Source organism: Crocodylus porosus, unplaced genomic scaffold (genome assembly GCF_001723895.1).
Source record: "Crocodylus porosus isolate Cpor-Errol unplaced genomic scaffold, CroPor_comp1, whole genome shotgun sequence".
In the NCBI taxonomy this organism is placed as follows: Eukaryota; Metazoa; Chordata; order Crocodylia; family Crocodylidae; genus Crocodylus; species Crocodylus porosus.
The window spans coordinates 58,466,438-58,484,468 of record NW_017728909.1 but is presented as its reverse complement, the minus strand read 5'-3'; the positions used below and the strand labels follow the sequence as shown (position 1 = coordinate 58,484,468).

Here is an 18,031-nt window from a genome sequence, read left to right as displayed (position 1 = left end):
TTTCCAATGTCCCATCATGTCCCTAAGTAGCAGTTGCATATTGAACTTTCATGATATTCTAAAGCATAATTGTCTCTGAAATTAATGTAATAAGTATCACATTATTTGCAGGTTTTGTGTCTAGAAGAATGTTACAGTGCAGATGATCACAGTCTATTTTTAAAATGTAATTGCCAACATGAGTAAAATTTTATTTTCCTTGACTTCTTTCCTCACGTAGCAAGGTACTGTTCTCATTGACTACTCACTATTTCAAAGTGGAGGATGGAGGTGAAAGATCAGTCTGTGTCACCTTTGGCTTCTTTTTCTTTGTTAAAGCTATGGCAATCCTCATTGTAACAGAAAATTACCTGGAGTTTGGACTTGAGACAGGTAACAACTTTACATGAATTCTCTTGATTACATGACCTTAAAAGTTAATGTTAATCTCCTCGAATGTCTCTCAGAGTATCTGTACTGTATTAAAACAAGCTGTATTAATAAGTCCTGCTTTAGATTTCAGATTCTAAGGTGCATCTTGTATAATTCCTTTGTTTTTCTGTAAATGGTGTCATTTTCTGTGTGGTTGGTTGTTTAGTTAATTATATTTGTGTAACATTTTATTTTAACCCATTTTGCCTTACACAGTTAAGTGAAACTCCTCTGTTTGAAAATTACTTATGTTCTTAAAGATTAATGTAAATTTTATTCACATTCATGAAATGTACAAATATCAAACAGATGTTTTCAAAGCCTGCTTCTGTTAATAGCAGAGTTGTATTGCATTGTGGCATACTAATTAGCACATGAAAGAGCTAGCTAGATGTAAGAAAATGTGTTTAAAAGATGTTCTGTTTTCTAACATTTTATTTCAAAAGAGATATTGCATGTTTGTACCATGGTAAAATATATAATAAAAATGTCTCTCTCTGCAGGGTTTTCAAATTTTTCAGAAAGTGCTATGCAGTTTCTTGAAAAGCAAGGTTTGGAATCCCAGTAAGTTTCTTAAAAAAAACCAAAAAAACAAAAAAAAAAATCAGTCTGCATTATATTCAATAATAACAATTATCGATCTGCTTATTTTTGGTAGTGAGCTTTTAATTCTTCTGCACTTAGATCCTGTATTGTGATTATTACTATGAAAGGGCTAGATTAATTAGAATACTTCAGCTGTGCTTGTAGATTGTCTGGAATGTCTTAATGTTTTCCTTTTACTAATATTGAGAACAACTGCCCATACAGTTTGCTGTCTGTTACATTTCAAAATTACAGGCATCTTTTTCTTTCTTTATAGTTTTTACACAAAAGGTTTATTTTTATAATGCTTTAAAAATGTTGCTTAAAGAATAATATCCCTCTGGGCATAAATATTGTCCTTACTGTGCAGGTAAGGGAACAGAGGTAAAGAGGGTGAAGTGTTTTGTCAGGTGGAGCCTGTGGCACAGCTGGAATTTAAGTCAGTTTTCACTCATACATCTTCAGGCTGTTATCTTGTTATGCAGATATAATTTGCACTAAGGTAAACATATTGTATATAGGATAACTAAGGAAGGCTTATTCCACACATGATTCTCTAGTTTATAGGATCGCTATTTATAAATTGTTCTCAAAAATGAATGTTTTATTGCAGTCTGTGCCTTAGTATACATTCATGCATGTGCTCTTTTACATGATTACAAGGTGTGGGCATGCAGAAATTCTTAAAAACAAATACATATTCTTTGTGATGAGGAGAGGAGATGTCTGAAGGGAACTCTTTTTTTTGTACCTCTAAGTCTGTTTAGGATTCTGGGTTCTGAGTAAATCTCCTTAAATTAACTTCTACTGAACTCTGCATTTTTTATCCTTCAGTACATTCTTAAATTATTCTCAGCTTCCTTTGCAAATGCTTAATTTTCTAGTTAGTGGCTGTGTCCTCATTTACTTTTGAATTTCACTGCAGTGCTTTGGCAGCTTACAGGTAATGTTTGCATGGTCATAGCATCATATGGAAGTTGCAGTGAAATGGATCATGAATGTGTCTATTGAAACTCCCACGTGACTTCTTTGTTGTCCTACATCAGTAGTAAATTGTATTGAATGCTTTGCTGTTTGCATAATTCTGAAGTTAAAAGTATAAAAGTTCAAAGGCTTGATTTTTTTTGTTTACTTAAAATGTCCATTTTACATTGCATCATTCAGTAATACAAAATACAAGTACTCATCTTAGCAAGACATGCTAATTAGACTTGTCATATTTTACATTGATTATGTATAAATAGATCAACAACAGTTAGCTATTTTGAGTGCTACCTAGTGCATAAAAGTTGAATACAAGTAAAATAATATAAAATAAAATAGAGGTAATGTATTGTACCTTTCTTTGTCAGAGAGACTTTACAGTATCTTTCCCTCTATCGATAAGCTTGCTGAACTTTTCTGTTAGGTATTTATATTCTTGGACTTCTCTGCATGTCCTGAACATTCAGGATTCTTTTTTAAATGTTTAACTGTCTCAAGTTATTTAAGTTGTAAACTTAATGTTTCCTAGAAAACTGTTCCTGCTTTTCAGTGCACAAATGTTTTCTGACTTTTTTTTTAAATGTGCATAATCAGGGGGATTTTCTAGTTTTCATTTGGAGTTGATGAATCTGTAGTATTGCTAGTAATTCTAGGCTTAGTGCTAGTATTCTTGCAAGTTGAAGAAAAACTGCTCTTGAACACCTGAATGCTGTTTGTTTTGTGGGGAGAGCTTTTGGCGGGGGGTTGGTTTTTTGGGGGCATTTGTTTTGGTTAATGGATGAGATGTGGTGAGTTGAGCACAGCTTCTGTAAATATTCTACACAATGATTGTTTCTTTTCTTTTCTTTTAGGGGTCCTGTGTCTAAACTAACCTTCAAATTGTTCCTGGCTGTTATATGTTCACTTATTGGTGCTTTTTTGACATTCCCTGGCTTGCGCCTGGCTCAAATGCATCTGGATGCTCTGAATTTAGCATCAGAAAAAATAACACAGTAAGAGAAACATAGATGTACCCAGTGTTTAAATATACTTAGTTTAGTACACAAATAAGCAAACAATTCATTATAATCAAAGTAATGGCTCACTAGCGCCTTCTCTTTCACTTCCCACCTGCTTATTCAAGTTACAGCAGCCTGCCAGCTCCCTTTGCCTCTAACCACACATACTTGCTCAAGCTGTCTCCTGCTAATCTATTATATCCCTCACATGATCAGAACCAATTAAAGGAGTATGCCTGCCTGCATTCTAGGACCCCCTCTACATGTTGCATTTATCACATACTTAACTGGTTAATTGCATAATTACCTTACACATGCAAACTACCTAGAGTGCCATAAGAAGCTCCAACCAGCTATAAAGTTAGTACACATTTTTGAGGTCTAACTTTCTAGCTCGTTGCTATTAAACTTTAATTTGCATATATAGGAAGGTATCCCCTGCAGCTGGGAGCCCTATCCGCTCACAGGGCTCCTGGCTGCAGGGATACACCATGCCAAGCCAGGGCTGGAAATCCCACAACTGAGGGGGTTCCCAGCTGCAGGAGCTTGCTCCTGGGCTCTCCCTGCACTGGCAGTAAGGTGCAGTGGGATCTAATCACACCATGCACATGTGCTATGACAGGAGTTGCAATTGTGTGGATTGCACATTAGTTCCCACCATGCCTTTACCTGCACATATAGAGGGGCTCTTATGTTGAGAATTCTACAGGTTCTCAGCGCAACTTTGTAGTAAGTGGATGGTATGGAAGGAAGGATGTGGCTGCTGACTCTTAGATGGGCATTGAACGCTCATTGCTAACATGATTCAGTGGAAGCCAGGGAAAGAAAGTGTGTGCATGTTGTGGGGGAGGCAGGGAGAGGATTAGACATGAGAGCTTTGAAAAAACATTAAAGGAGGGCAAAAAAGCCAATCAAATCTGAAATCCAGTCTTTCTAAAACTTCAGATTGAAACTTAGCAATTTTACTTTACATCATGTTAAAATATTAAAATTAGAGTAACGTAGAAAGAGAGTTCTCTTGCATTAATGGAATATACTGACATCTTTAAAAATGATAAAATAGCAAATGCTGTTTCAGTGACTTTTACAGTCAAAGTTAATTGGGGAAGTGGAGTCTGACATTGGTTTACAGCTACATATGCAAGTTTAGCTTTTTTGTTACAGGTGTACATTTAAATGTTCTACTTGCTGCATTTAACTTTTTCTTTCTTTGAGATTCTCTGATAGCTTAATCCCCACCGATTTCCTGGGACATAATATCCTAATACTTAATAATGCTTGTCCTGATAGCATTCTTAGATTTCATAAATAAGTCCAGTAAGAACTGGTGTTATCATATTGATTCTTCCACATAAATGCAAGCTACATAGGCCATAAAGCTTTCCTGTATTAATTCTGCTTTAAGTCAAGTAGCTGTGCTTGAACTAAAGCATATCACTTAAAATATGAAGACCAAGTATTTTCTGAATCCGTACAGTGGGTGAATTGGCTGTTTGGGTTTGGGTGAATCCATACAACCATTGGTAATTTGTTCTAGTAATTAATTGCCCTTTGTGTTAGAGATGTGTACCACATCTAATCTGAAATTGTGTATGTTCCTCTTCCAGTTTTTTGTTTTTGCTTTTACCTTGGTAATAGTTAACTCTTCAGTCTAGCTCTGTCTGTTCAGCTTAGAGACTGTGCTCAAGTTGTCCCTTAACCTTCTCTTTGGTTTAAATGAATAGCTGTCCTTGAATCTTTCACTGTCAGGTGTTTTTCAAATCTTTTTTTTTCATGGATCTTCTGTGAATCTCTCCTATTTTTTTCAACATCTTTATTGAGGCATAGACACCAGTATGGTACACAATAGTGCAGTAGCAGGTGCACCACTGGCCAACAGAAATTTAATAATCCTCTTTCTCTATTCTGTATTCCTGTTTAATATCAGAGGAAGACTATTTTTAAAAAAAGTTTCAAGTATATCAAGAAATAGAAGAATCCTATTCTATATTAATTTAGTTTAGACTATAGTAGAATGTCTGTAAAATTCAGAAGTGTTCAATACATATTTCTGTTCTTTGGGTGGGAGAAGAGAACCTTTACTTTCTGATAGTAACTGAAGAGGTCAAGCAACTGCTCCTGCTGTTGGGTGTAGGTAATTTGCATCCAGGAGTTTAAAAACAAAACAACAAAGTTTAGCTGACGTGTTTCTGGCCCTTAATGCTTATTTTCAATAAGTCTTAGAACACTGGGGAAATTTATAAAAGACAAGGCGGCCAAGGTGTGTCAGTATTTTAAAAAGGGTCAGCAGGACAGTTCAGGTAGGTTTAGGCAATCAACATGACATTGATCCAAGATGGAATAATGAAATAGCTGATACAAGAATTAAAGCTGATACAAGCTGATACAAGAATTAAAGCAGGGTAATTAATGCCAGTCAGCATGGTTTTATGAACAGTAAGTCTTGTCTAACTTGATTTTTTTTTTTAAATGTGATTCCAACCTGGGTTGCTATAGTTAGTCTTGATGTACTAGACGTCATAGACTTTCATAGACATTAGGGCTGGAAGGGACCTCAGAAGATCATTGAGTCCAGCCCGCTGCCTGAGGGGCAGGAAGTCATCTGGGATCGTAGGATCCCAGCAAGATAAGCATCCACATTTCTCTTGGAGGCATTCAATGTGGGTGCTTGAACTACCTCTGATGGCAGGCTGTTCCAGACTCTGGGGGCTTAGACAGTAAAGAAATTCTTCCTTATGTCCAGCCTGAAATGGTCTTGCAGTAGTTTATAACCTTTTGATCTTTTCATCCCTTGGGGTGCTCTGGTGAATACCCCTGATAAACTTATAGGTGGCCATCAGATTGCCCCCGAGCCTGCGCTTTTCCAGGCTAAAGAGCTCCATAGCTCTCAGCCTGTTGTCATAAGGTCTGTTTTCCTGACCTCTGATCATGCATGTGGCTCTTCTGTAGAGTCTCTCAAGCTTCTCCACATCCTTTTTGAATTGTGGAGCCCAAAACTGGATGCAGTAGTCCGGCTGTGGCCTCACCAAGGCCGAGTACAACAGGAGAATATCCTGAGACTTGCTTGAGAAGCATCTATGGATGCAAGCCAAGGTTTTGCTCGCTTCACTAGCCGCAGCATCGCATTGCAGGCTCATGTTCATCTTGTGGTCAATCATGACCCCCCAAGTCCCTTTCATCTGTAGTGCTAGTCAGTGTAGCACTGCCAAGCCTATAAGGATGCTGCAGGTTTTTTCTCCCAAAGTGGAGAACCTTGCATTTTTTCAGCGTTAAACACCCTCAGCTTCTCGTCCACCCGTTTCCTGAGCCTGTCAGCCTGGATCATCCTCCTGTGTGGATGCTTTACCCCAGAGTTTGGTGTCATTGGCGAACTTGGCCAGTCCGCTTCTGACTTCAATGTCCACATCATTAATGAAGATGTTGAACAATATAGGTCCAAGGGCAGAGCCTTCGGGGACCTCACTAGTCACAGGGCACCATGACGATTGACTTCCATCAACCACCACCCTCTGGGTTCGATCACAGAAGCAATGCCCCAGCCAGCAGATAGTGGTGGACCAGAGGCCGCACTTGGCCAGTTTCGCCAAGATGTGATCATGGGATACCAGATGGAAGGCTTTTTTGAAGTGAAGATATATGACATCATTCTCTTCTCCCTTGTCCAGGTGATAGGTCGCCTGGTCGTAGAAGGAAATGAGGTTGGTCAAGCAAGACCTACCCACAACAAACCCATGCTGGCTATCCCTCAGGATGTTGGCGTCAGCCAGTCTGTTAAGGATGGCCTCTTTGATAATCTTTTCCAACACCTCGCCCAGGATAGAGGTCAGACTGATGGGCCTGTAGTTTGCCAGATCCACTTTCCTCCCTTTCTTGAAGATAGGCACCACGTTGGCCTTCTTCCAATCTTCGGGCACTTCACCAGAGCGCCAGGAGTTCTCGAAGATCCATGCCAGAGGCTGGGCTATGATGCTAGCCAGTTCCTTAAGTACCCTGGGGTGTAGATTGTCAGGGCTGTCTGACTTGAAGGTGTCCAGCCTCTCAAGGTGTTCCTTCGCAAGGTCAGCATTGATGGAGGGCAGAGAACCTTCCTCACCCAGGCATCCCTGCCCTGTAATGGGCATGGGCATCCCATGGGACTGATGAAAGACTGACAGAAAGTACCTGTTTAATAGGTTGGCTTTTTCCTGGGCATCGGTTGTCAGTTGTCCCATCTGGTTCAGCAGGGGTCCACTGTTGCCCTTGCTTTTCCTCCAGCTCCCCACATATCTGAAAAAGGACTTTTTATTGTCCTTGATACTTGTAGCTAGTTGGAGATCTGTTGCAGCCTTGGCTTTCCTGGTTTGCTGCCTGCAGGACTGGACCAGCGTGGAAAATTCCTCCTTGAAGGTAGATTCTGTCTTCCATCTTCTGTAGGCCTTTCTTTTTAGCTGCAGGAGGTCTGCTAGTTCCCTGGATAGCCAAGGGTCTGCTGTACCCTTTTGCTGCCTTTCCTCCGAGATGGGCTTGTGCACTGAGGATTGCTCCCTTGAGCAGCAACCACTCTTCCTGAACTCCCCTCCCCTTGGGGTCATGGTCCCTTAGGGTCTCACCAATAAGCCTCCTGAGCTTGTCAAAGTTGGCTTGTATGATGTATTAGATTTCTTTAGGGTTTTTGACATAGGACTACACAAAATGAACCAGAACAATATAAAAACATAACACTTTGAATATTTCAACCCAGTTAAATGATGGGTCTCTATAACTAGGAACAGGAAGTCACTGCTCATTGACTCCTGCAGGGATCAGTTCTTGGTCCTATACTATTTAACTTTTTTTTTCTAAATTTGACAGAGAAATAATTTTTGGGAGTTTGCAAAGAAACAGGTATTGGAGGGATGGTATCTTCTCTGAAGATGTCAGGTCACTGACATAAAGTGACCTAGATAGCTGTTTAACTTGGAGGCAACAGTGTGTCGCTCTTCTGCCAAATATACAAAGTCAGACATCTAGGAACGAGGAACACAAACCTTATGTACAGGATGGGGGACCTCTGACCTGGAAAGGGTTCTGAAAAGACTTGGGTTATGGTAGATGATGACCTGAACTAGAGTTCCCACTGCAATGCTATAACCAAAAAGGCTAATAAAATCCTTGGGTGTACAGACAAGAAAGGTGTTTGATATCAAATAAAATACTTTGTTCATTGTTACTTATCATTTTGATCGGCCTTTTGGCTTTCTTTCAGAAGCATCACTTTGCTCTCTGCTACTTTGTAGATTTGGGAATACTTCTGTTAGTCCCTTCCTTCCCTTTCCCCATGCATTTCACTAATCTCTTTTCAGCCTTTCTCCCACTGCTTGAATGAATAAAAATGGATGTTTGCCATCCTTTTGCACATTCCAGTTCACTAACCCACTAGTGCAACTTAAATAAGCATAAAGCAGGTAAAAGGTTTTTTCACAAGTTAGTAAACTACTTTGGGTTGCTCTTTGATTCTGTAATTTTAGTTACTTAGCAACACTGCATACCCAGCACTGCTTTTTTTTTCCCCCTTTCTTCAGCTGAAACCAATGATTTACTTAGCCTGCATGACAAGTTTCTGAAGAATGCACACATTTGAATGCTTTTAGGAGTCTTAGTGGCAGTTTAAACTTAAACTTTCCCTTTCTTTCTATTATTTTTAGTTACCTGATTGTTTTCCACTGTAGTATTGTAGCCTTCTTTTTACAAGTGGAAGTACAAGCAAGTGAGCTTTTCCAATAATGCAGTATTGCAATGTTGTCAACATATGATACTGTATCACTGAAGTCTGTGACAGTGTTTCCATTGACTTAAATGGGGGCAAAATCCAGTCCTTTGAGATGACTCTCTGATGAGCCTGATGGCAGGAACAAGAATGTGTGTTAACTCCAAAGGCCACAAGTCTTCTTTTATATATATATATATATATATATATATATATATACACACAATTGTTCTTGTACTGCAGTTGCTTAAGTTCTCTTACTTCAGCCATTCAATATAATCTCCCAGGAATCCAGTACCTTTAAAAGGAAGTAGCTGCTCTTTTTCTCAAATGTGTTTTGGGGTTTTTTGTTACTGGAGAATCTTTAATTGCATGTTAATTAGATAAGATTCCCAGGTAAAAATCCTATTATTAAATGGGGAAATTTGACTTGCCAAAACTGAGAAATACATTCTAAATTTGCATGGATAATATAACCTAATTTTAGGTACTTTTTAATGGAAAAAGTATTCACAAATGCAATTCAGTGTTTTCCATAATTACCAATCAGAGAATCTGAGTTTTTAGATTAAATTTTATAGCAGCTTCCACAGCTTTACATTATACCATTGTAGATACATTCAGCAACTGTTTCTTACCATGCTGCTGTGTATGATTTCCTGTGATCTATTGGAATAAATTAAAGCAGGAAATTATTCCAATTAGAGTATCACAGAATCTAATGTTAAGATTATAGGAAATAACACTGGCTAATTATTTTGTTAAACCTAGTAAGAATATTAAAGAAAGTGATGTTCCAGCTTTCACTACACTCTCAGTTATTGTCCCACATTATTTTTAATAATATATACTAAAGAGTCAATAGTAGTAATCCAGGAGTCTCAGTTATAATAATTGTATACATTCACTGTATTTTCTTTTTCTGTTTTTGTTTCAGAACGTTACTACATATAAACTTCCTGGCACCTTTACTTATGGTTCTCCTATGGGTAAAGCCAATCACCAAGGACTATATTATGAACCCACCTCTAGGAAAAGAGAGTGTGCCTTTGTAAGATTCCTTTAAAAATACATATATATTGGTATCAGAATCAATTGGGTTTAGAGTACCCTGATTTATACTAGTCATGATCTTGAAGCTACATTTTTAAATGCTGAGCTATCAAAGCATTTAAAAACACCTTTGAGAGGAAAATGGGCTGTGAAATCAGAATTTCAGGGACATGTGACCAATTATTACTTTAAAATGGGTATTTTTAACTTATTTTTAAAACCAGAATTATCAGTGTAAAAATGACAGTTGGTTGAAACTCATGTTACAACTGATGCTAAAATTGAAAGCTGTCTTAAAATTGTGACTTCTATATATCAGAAAAATTGTAGTGAGCTTAAACTCAATAGAGAATGTAGTATTAAGACTCTTAAATTGTACATGTTTTAGAGTTTCCTGTAAAATTAGAAATGCACTGTTTAACTGGCTTTGCATTTAATCTGGCTGAAGAGCTGCAGGATAAAAACAGACTATTCCAGTTGCTATTTAGGATACACACTACAGAGTTCTAAACCTTGATTTATTTGAAAGATTTAATTATTTGTTTAGTATTCTAGATTGCTTGAATTCTCAGTACTGAAGACCTAAGTTTTTCTTGTGCAGCCAAGTGGATATGAGAGGCCTAATGCTATGGCATGATTGGAAAGTAATAGCTGCTAAGGGAGGGAGTGGGCTTACCTGTAATTGAATATTGTTTACCTGTAAGATGTATAACTATTGACTGTGTGTTAAGTATTTCCTTCAATAGATTTCAAGATTCTCTATAGGTAGTATAAACAAATACATAACACTTAAGTTGAAGATGACCTTTGGAGATTGTTACTCTTTATCCACAGAATGTCAGAAGCTACATTTGATACTCTACGGCTGTGGGTTATAATCCTATTGTGCGCTTTACGATTGGCCATGATGCGCAATCATCTGCAAGCCTACCTTAATTTAGCGCAGAAGTGTGTGGATCAGATGAAAAAAGAGGCTGGCAGAATAAGTACAGTTGATCTGCAGAAAATGGTAAATATAATGGAATAAAAATAGCAAATGTAGTAAGTGATTCACACGTAGTTAACTCATGTTTTTTGGCCCTGTCCTTATATCCTTCCACAGCACCAGTATTTACATTTTAAAACCATGAAATGGGAGGTTTTCCTGAAATGTAGTTCTTTCCAGAAAGGTACCATACCAGGAGGGAAAAATGCACAAATCCAGGAAACAACATAATACAAGTCCCATTGTGCCACTACACAGTCCTTCCTAGTCCTTCTGTTAGATCACCATACCATATCCTTGTCTGAATCTTTTAGTTTATGATCTCTGTCCATTTTACATGTCGCAAATGGTGCAAAACACATGGGGAGATCCAGGTATTGTATTGACTGTGGTATGATTAGAAGCCTAAGAAACTTACATACTTTAAAAAAACAATATTAAGAATATGTTTATTAAAGTGGGCTCAGAGCTAATATTCAGTATATCAAAATGTAGAATACTGAATGATAGTATTTTGTTTGTAAAAGTATAGTGAATATTCTATATTTTGTTTTGGTTTTTTTTACTGCTTCCATTCATGAGGAAATAACTGATGAATGAATAAGTGCTGTAAGAATTTTGAATTGTTTTAAATTTGAAATTCTTCAATAAGCCTTTTTTCTTAAAAGCTGTATTACATGTTGAAAAACTTCTGAATGTGGTCTTCCTTGTCAATATCCTGTTTTTTTAAGCTGCTTAGTTTTACTGATAGTTGCATTTAAATGTTGGCTATAATAATTTATAATACATCAGCTGTCTTAAGCGTTCTTGCACACTAAGTCGCTCAAAGATTTTGTTGGTTTCAGGTGGCCCGAGTGTTTTATTACCTCTGTGTAATTGCATTGCAGTATGTGGCACCTCTGGTAATGCTGCTACACACAACTCTGCTGTTGAAAACCCTGGGTATGCAAAACTTACTGAATTTTTTTCCCTTCCTGTATTATATAAAGCTTTTATTATCTATTAAAGAGAACTAATAAAGCATATGTAGCTAGAAATGAAGAAAGAGCTTACATTTTTGACATTGTAGAATGGTTTCAAGCCAAACAGTTTTTATTTTATACTTGAAGTGGTTTTGGAAGCTGTTAATTCCAATCTGACATAAAATAGGCAAACAATTTAATGTTACAGATCATGCTGTTGATTATCTTTTTTGAAAAGTTACATACCATTTTAAAACAAATGCATCTAATTTTAGGGAAATCTGTTTTGCATATGTAAAATTTGGTAAGAACATTTCATGGACTTCTTGAACATATATTACAAGTTTCCTTCTGTATTGATAGAACGATGAAGTGATGTCAACTCTTCCTGATGAAAGATTAGATATCACTTGCTGCATTACTACACTAAGAGTATAGACATTATTTTCAATTATCAAAAGATACCGAAGTTGTTGCAATGTGACTGTTAAGTCTTTGTGATCCTGTAATGATGCACATATGGCAAAACAGTTCCTATTTAATACTGTTTTGTTCGGGGTCAAAGTTAAAAATCCTATTATTAAATGGGGAAATTTGACTGGCTATATAGCTAACATGATCAATAAAGGATCATGCAGATATAACAATTACACTATAATAGCTGCTGTCCCAGCCAGCAGCTTCCTCTCTCCTTTTTAGAGCAGCTAAAATCTATACATATTCATACCCTAAGATCTCACTTGTTAAATGTTATATTGCAATATGACTCTCTAACTCTTTTTACAAATTAAGGTTTGTATTTTTTAACTTTTACATGTGAAGAGTATTGCTGCCCTGTTTATAGAACTGACCAAGGTGCAAAATGCAAGCAAACTAGTTTTGGAATCTACTTGGCATTAACTGGGGGTTTTTTTGTTGCCTTTTAATAGGTAATTACTCCTGGGGCATCTATCCAGAATCTAGCTCTGACTCTCCAATGGAGAACAATCTACTCCCCAATTCAGTTTACTTTGATTCTCCATCTGCTGATGGAAAGATGAAGGTAACTGTAATACAACTAACCATGGCGTTGGGCAGCTTAAAGAACGTTTTCACTCCTCTCCTGTTCCGAGGACTCCTGTCTTTTCTGACATGGTGGATTGCTGCTTGCCTTTTCTCCACAAGCCTTTTTGGGCTTTTCTATCACCAGTACCTGACTGTGGCATGAACTATTTGGCCAAAAAAGCAAATAGGAGGTTCAAACCCATGTACCCAAAGGGGGATGAAAGAAAATGGAAGGACGTGTGACAGAAACATATCAGAATTTATTCTTAAATGCTTCCTCTGCATTCTCAGGGTGAATACTGTGCTAGTGTTTAAAATCACATGGGCTTGCAACTTGTGTTATCCAAATGGTAGGTAACTAAGTGCTAAGATATGGTATTGGAACTACGTCTAACATTCTTTTGTGGGGCAATATTGGAGGTCTAGTTAAAAGGGTAATGCTTGTACCTTGAGTACCTTGGTTTCCATTAACACCAAGCCACCCTCAAAACTTTGATTATTAATTTAGTCATTGTCTGCCGACTCTTAAGGTACTGGCAATGCTAATAGTGGCTGTCTGCTAAACAATCTTGAAACTGAGCCATACAATGGAGGAAGAGAAAGTAACTTCTGTTGGAAATGTATTGATCACTTTTTTGGGTGAACAATGAAGTAATTCAACAGGACAAAAGAACTACTGTATATTACAGTAAAGGAAGCTGTATAATATTTAGTATAGGAACAAATCCGTGGACTTGGCAAGTATTGCTAAAAAAAATGCAGGAATGCTCACGCAGTAAGAGAGATATTATAAAAATATATATTGTTTCAATCCCTGCAGTCATTTTTAAGTAATGAATGGCCATAAGAATTCTTGCAACTACAGCATTGGTGCTAATATTGATCCACAAATTCCATTTGGGTTTTTTTAAATTCATGTTTTCCAGGTAGTGGATAAATCCCATTGAATTCACAAAATAATTTGAGTACATCATCAACACAGATCAGACTGTTTAAAAGAAACCGTATAGTCCTGCTGACTGGGTGGGTGGGGAGTGTGTGTGTGTGTGTATAAATATATATTATATATTAGATATATAATATATATGAAATCAGTTAAAAGAAATATTGAATCTTTAATATTTTAAATTACTGAATGTATGTTACAGGACAGTGGAACAGGGAAGTGTATGTATCTAGTAGTTTTAAGATTACTTTTGGAATGAAAAATTAAATTCCTTTTGAAAGTTCAGCTGAAAGGGCTATTCATTTTTTGGTGCCTCTTCAAAAGGTACTTTACCTACATTAAAGAATCTTTATTATTTTGGGGGATGAAATCTACTGAAATTGTTAATGCTATCATTCCTGCTCTGTATGATTATTTTTGTTAGGTTTTATACGAGTTAGCTTGGCAGTATAGAAATCTCAAACGTCTTTTGGTTCTGTGTATAGATTTTCTGTGTACTAGTTTTAAAATTGATACAGTAAGAAGGAGGATGTGTTGTTTTGACAAGTTGTCTTTAATTAGAATTACACATCCTAAGGATGAAAATCTTGGCTAACAAGCAACTGTAATTCGAAATGGGAAGATAGAGTTGCTGCTTGGGAGTGCTTATAAGCTGTCATAGTGTAGCTGTTACCTCTGTTCCTGAAGTGATGCAAGTAAAATAAATCTCTGAGAACTTAATCTGGAATTAAACTGGGTTAAAGTTGCAACAGTTTACTACAACTACCACAGTGTCCAGATCCAATAGTGGAATTGTAATGGTTTATATTGGTATCATTTGATACCAGTATGGTTTATCTTATTATCAATTTATCTTATTACTGTTTACCAACATGGTCCATAACTTTTAAGGAATCAACTAAATACATTTTCAATTTTCTGGTGTAATCAGAAACCTAAGAGTAGGCACTTACATGGTGTGAGGTAGCAATCATTTTAATTTTACATAAGGTCACAATGCAGAAAGACTTTTCATAGTTTAAGGAGATGTACATAGAAAGAAAACACTTTTAGGTCCTTTAGGCATGGAAGAAACTGTTAAATATTTAAAATGAAAGTTGTATATAGTATAGGAAAACCAATTGGCAAAGAATACAAATAATTAAGAATGTAAGGTAATTACCCTCACCCTTTTCTAAGGAATGCTTTTGAAATAATTAAAAAGATATTCATTGGCATTAATTAAACTTCATTTTCTCTTATTGGAACAAAGTTTATAAACTGCTTCTCACCTGTACACCCATATTTCCATAGATTATCCTGAAATTTACTCAGATGATCCTGTCAGTCCCCTTGATTTTCCTATTTGTAGTTAAGTGCTGAAAGCTTCATTTTACCTGGACTTTTAATAACCATGGCCTCAGCTATCTGAAGGGCCTAAAGAATATCTGACTCCATAGATTCAAATCTTATGAAATGCACGTTCAAATGAACAGAATGTGACTGGTAGGTCTAGTAGTACTGCAAAGTCGCAGTTCCAGAGTGTTTGTGGTACACGATTAGCAATGGAATAATAAAATTAACCTTTGAGTGGTCATGATAAATTTTCCAGGGTTAAAACTTTTCCAGGGGGAGAGGGAATCTCTTAATGCTCTTTCATTCTTCCTGCAAATTCGGTGAGAAGCCGCATTAGATTATAACACTTATTACAATCTGAGGTGTGGCAATAAAGCACACATATTGAAGGATCTTTCAGAATCCATGGGAAAACAGAATTTCCATCCCTATAGATTTGTTGCTGCCAACAATTTAAGATTAACTACAACTAAATAAGACTTTGTTTAGCAAAAAGGTAATTAAGTTGGACTTCATGATAATTGCTGTTACAATAACACTGACCAGAGTGATGATGACACATCTGAAGAACCATGACAGTGACAAATTGAGAAGTGGTCTGAACCCTTATTACTGATTGCAGCCATTGTCTCCTTATTGTTACACGGATTGTAAGGTTTTACAACTGGTCACACTTGGCTCTGGGTGAAAAATAAAGTCTCTTCACTGACTTTATTCACTTAGGTTCTGTGAAGTCAGGGGTATGTCCTATACAAAATGTAGGTAAATCATAAACTTTTTTGCCTTGGAGGGAAAAAAAAAAAAAAGATTTTTCTGTGCTTCTGAGCAAAACTTATATAGGTAACATCCTATACTGCCCATAAACCTCTTACAGCTGAACAGCTCCCTGAGTGAAATGTAAAATTGCTTCTGCTTTATCTTTGTATGGTTGTCTGCCATGCCTGAAAGTGACTGGAAAAGGAAAAAACCAGTGTCCTTTTAAAAAAAAAAAAAAAAATACTGGGCATCTATAGTACATGTCCAGAAGGTTTTAGGAGTATGTGTCTCAAGATGTTTTCACAATAGTAGAGGAGAGACAGGTAGCTTATTTTTCTATATTTAAATTTTCTTTGCATCTCTTCCCCCCCCTTCCCTCTCCACCCTCAAAGTACGTTGTGGCTAACTGGAAAGAGAGACATGAAGTAAATGAATCCTGATTGAGAGGGAAAGGATTGTTCAGAGTAGTTAAAATGTGTGGTTTTTATGAATATTGAGATAATTCCTGAGTATTACTTGAGTGAAAAGATATCTTTTGTGTAAAGATTCACCATCCCTGTCCATTCAGTTGACAGGTGTGGCTTGTTAGCCTGCAGAGCTGTCTAGAAATGAATTCCCAGTGACTTTACTAAAAGTGCGATTTAAAACAGATTTAGGTAAATTAGTGCAAGTTTGTGTTTTGCTGTTCTAATTCTATTTGACTGGCTTATTTTGGTTTAGCTTAATCTGCTTTTATAGGATTAAGCTAAACTCAGATAAGACAAGCTAAACACAAACTTGCACTGATTTAACTAAATTGGTTTAAAATCACACCATTAGTTAACATGAGAATTTGTATGGACATAGATGAGGTTTTGAGACTGGAGCATCCTCCAGTTAAAGGGGGAAAATGGACAAGAAAAAAAAAACATACTAGGGAAGACCACATATATAACTTCTGACATTTCTAATCTTAAAAAGAGGTACATATATATGGCATAAGGGAGAAATCACTTACTGATGCGTCCCCTTCCTCCCCAGCATTGAAGGGCACCTTCTAATGCCTTTCAGTTATGCTTTCATGATACTGAAAAAATATTTATTTTAAAGGGTTTGTACAGTGAGAGAATGGAACAGCTTTATGCAGAAGGAAGGGCTTCAGAAGAAAAATTTCTAAGCTCATTTTTGTATAGTATCTATTGTCTAGTGAAAGGATCTAGAACTTGTGAAGAGGAAAGCACTTTTGCCGTAATTAGAAAGTCAAACTTACCTGCGAGTATATGCTATGCCATCTAGGTCCATGAGCCACTACGATTTTAAGCAGCTAACAGAACTTAACTGTATGAGTTGGATTAGCTGGGATTTCTATATTCAGTAACCTGTTTAAACAGTTGAATGTCTTTATCAGTCACAATTGCCACAGAGTGTGCCACTGCTAATTGAGATCTTTAATAATTTTAAACATAAATTTATGTGACTATGAAAGTTCATTTTATGCTCATAGAACTTACTGATGTCATCATATTGAATCCTTTACTGTTTTCATTTTCAAACTAAGACCAAGTGGAATTTTTCACTTTTTAAACATTTGATTTGCTTTCCATAGAAGAATTTGGCAGGATTTGAAATGCCATTCTTCAGCTTCTTCAACTTAAACATATATAAACACACAAGTTATCTAAAGGGTCAACTAAATAAAAACCCAGATTTACCACTGTGCTAAAGACTATTGCCAGTGATTTTAGTGGCCTTGTAGGGAAAAAAAACATTTTATTTAAAACTAGAACAAAGTGCACAGTAAAAATGAACATCTTGAATGAAAATAATCAATCCAGAAAATATGAAATGTATTGTGCTAAGGTTATAGCTGAAGTCGGAATGAAATCTTAGCAGAAGAAAGGAACAGAGCAGGACACTCATTCTAAATCAGATCTTAATGACTATGAATGTTTACTATAATGAATGACCTGCATCTGTAGACTCTGATTTCTAAATCCCCCAATTAATAAATTTAGGGGGAAATCATAGAATCATAGACAAGTAGGGCTGGAAGGAACCTCCAGAGGTCATCTAGTCCAACAACTTGTCTGTGGCAGGATCATCTCTGTCCAAGCCAACCTATACAATCCATAATCTAAACTCTACATAAGACTCCCATCAAGCCTGACACAACACGGACATAACACTAACCTTCCACAGGTAAAGCAGGGAAACCATGGCAGCCAATGTCTTGCTTCTATAAAAGGTTGTTAATATATGCTTAAGAGA

General features: G+C 36.7%; 1 protein-coding gene across 5 annotated transcripts in view; it reads left to right on the top strand.

Annotated features, from left to right (window-relative positions):
- Positions 1-18,031, top strand: part of TMEM161B (transmembrane protein 161B) — a 105,938-nt gene that overhangs the window by 52,588 nt on the left and 35,319 nt on the right. For 2 of the 5 annotated variants that reach the window (XM_019532334.1, XM_019532331.1), the window contains exons 7-13: positions 221-372; positions 915-975; positions 2,832-2,972; positions 9,641-9,754; positions 10,591-10,765; positions 11,587-11,683; positions 12,633-12,745. In XM_019532334.1, the coding sequence (XP_019387879.1) occupies positions 221-372; positions 915-975; positions 2,832-2,972; positions 9,641-9,754; positions 10,591-10,765; positions 11,587-11,683; positions 12,633-12,745 (853 nt within the window). Of the gene's footprint in view, positions 1-220; positions 373-914; positions 976-2,831; positions 2,973-9,640; positions 9,755-10,590; positions 10,766-11,586; positions 11,684-12,632; positions 13,795-18,031 lie in introns of those variants that run through there. The other 3 variants (XM_019532333.1, XM_019532330.1, XM_019532332.1) reach the window with 2 other exon arrangements.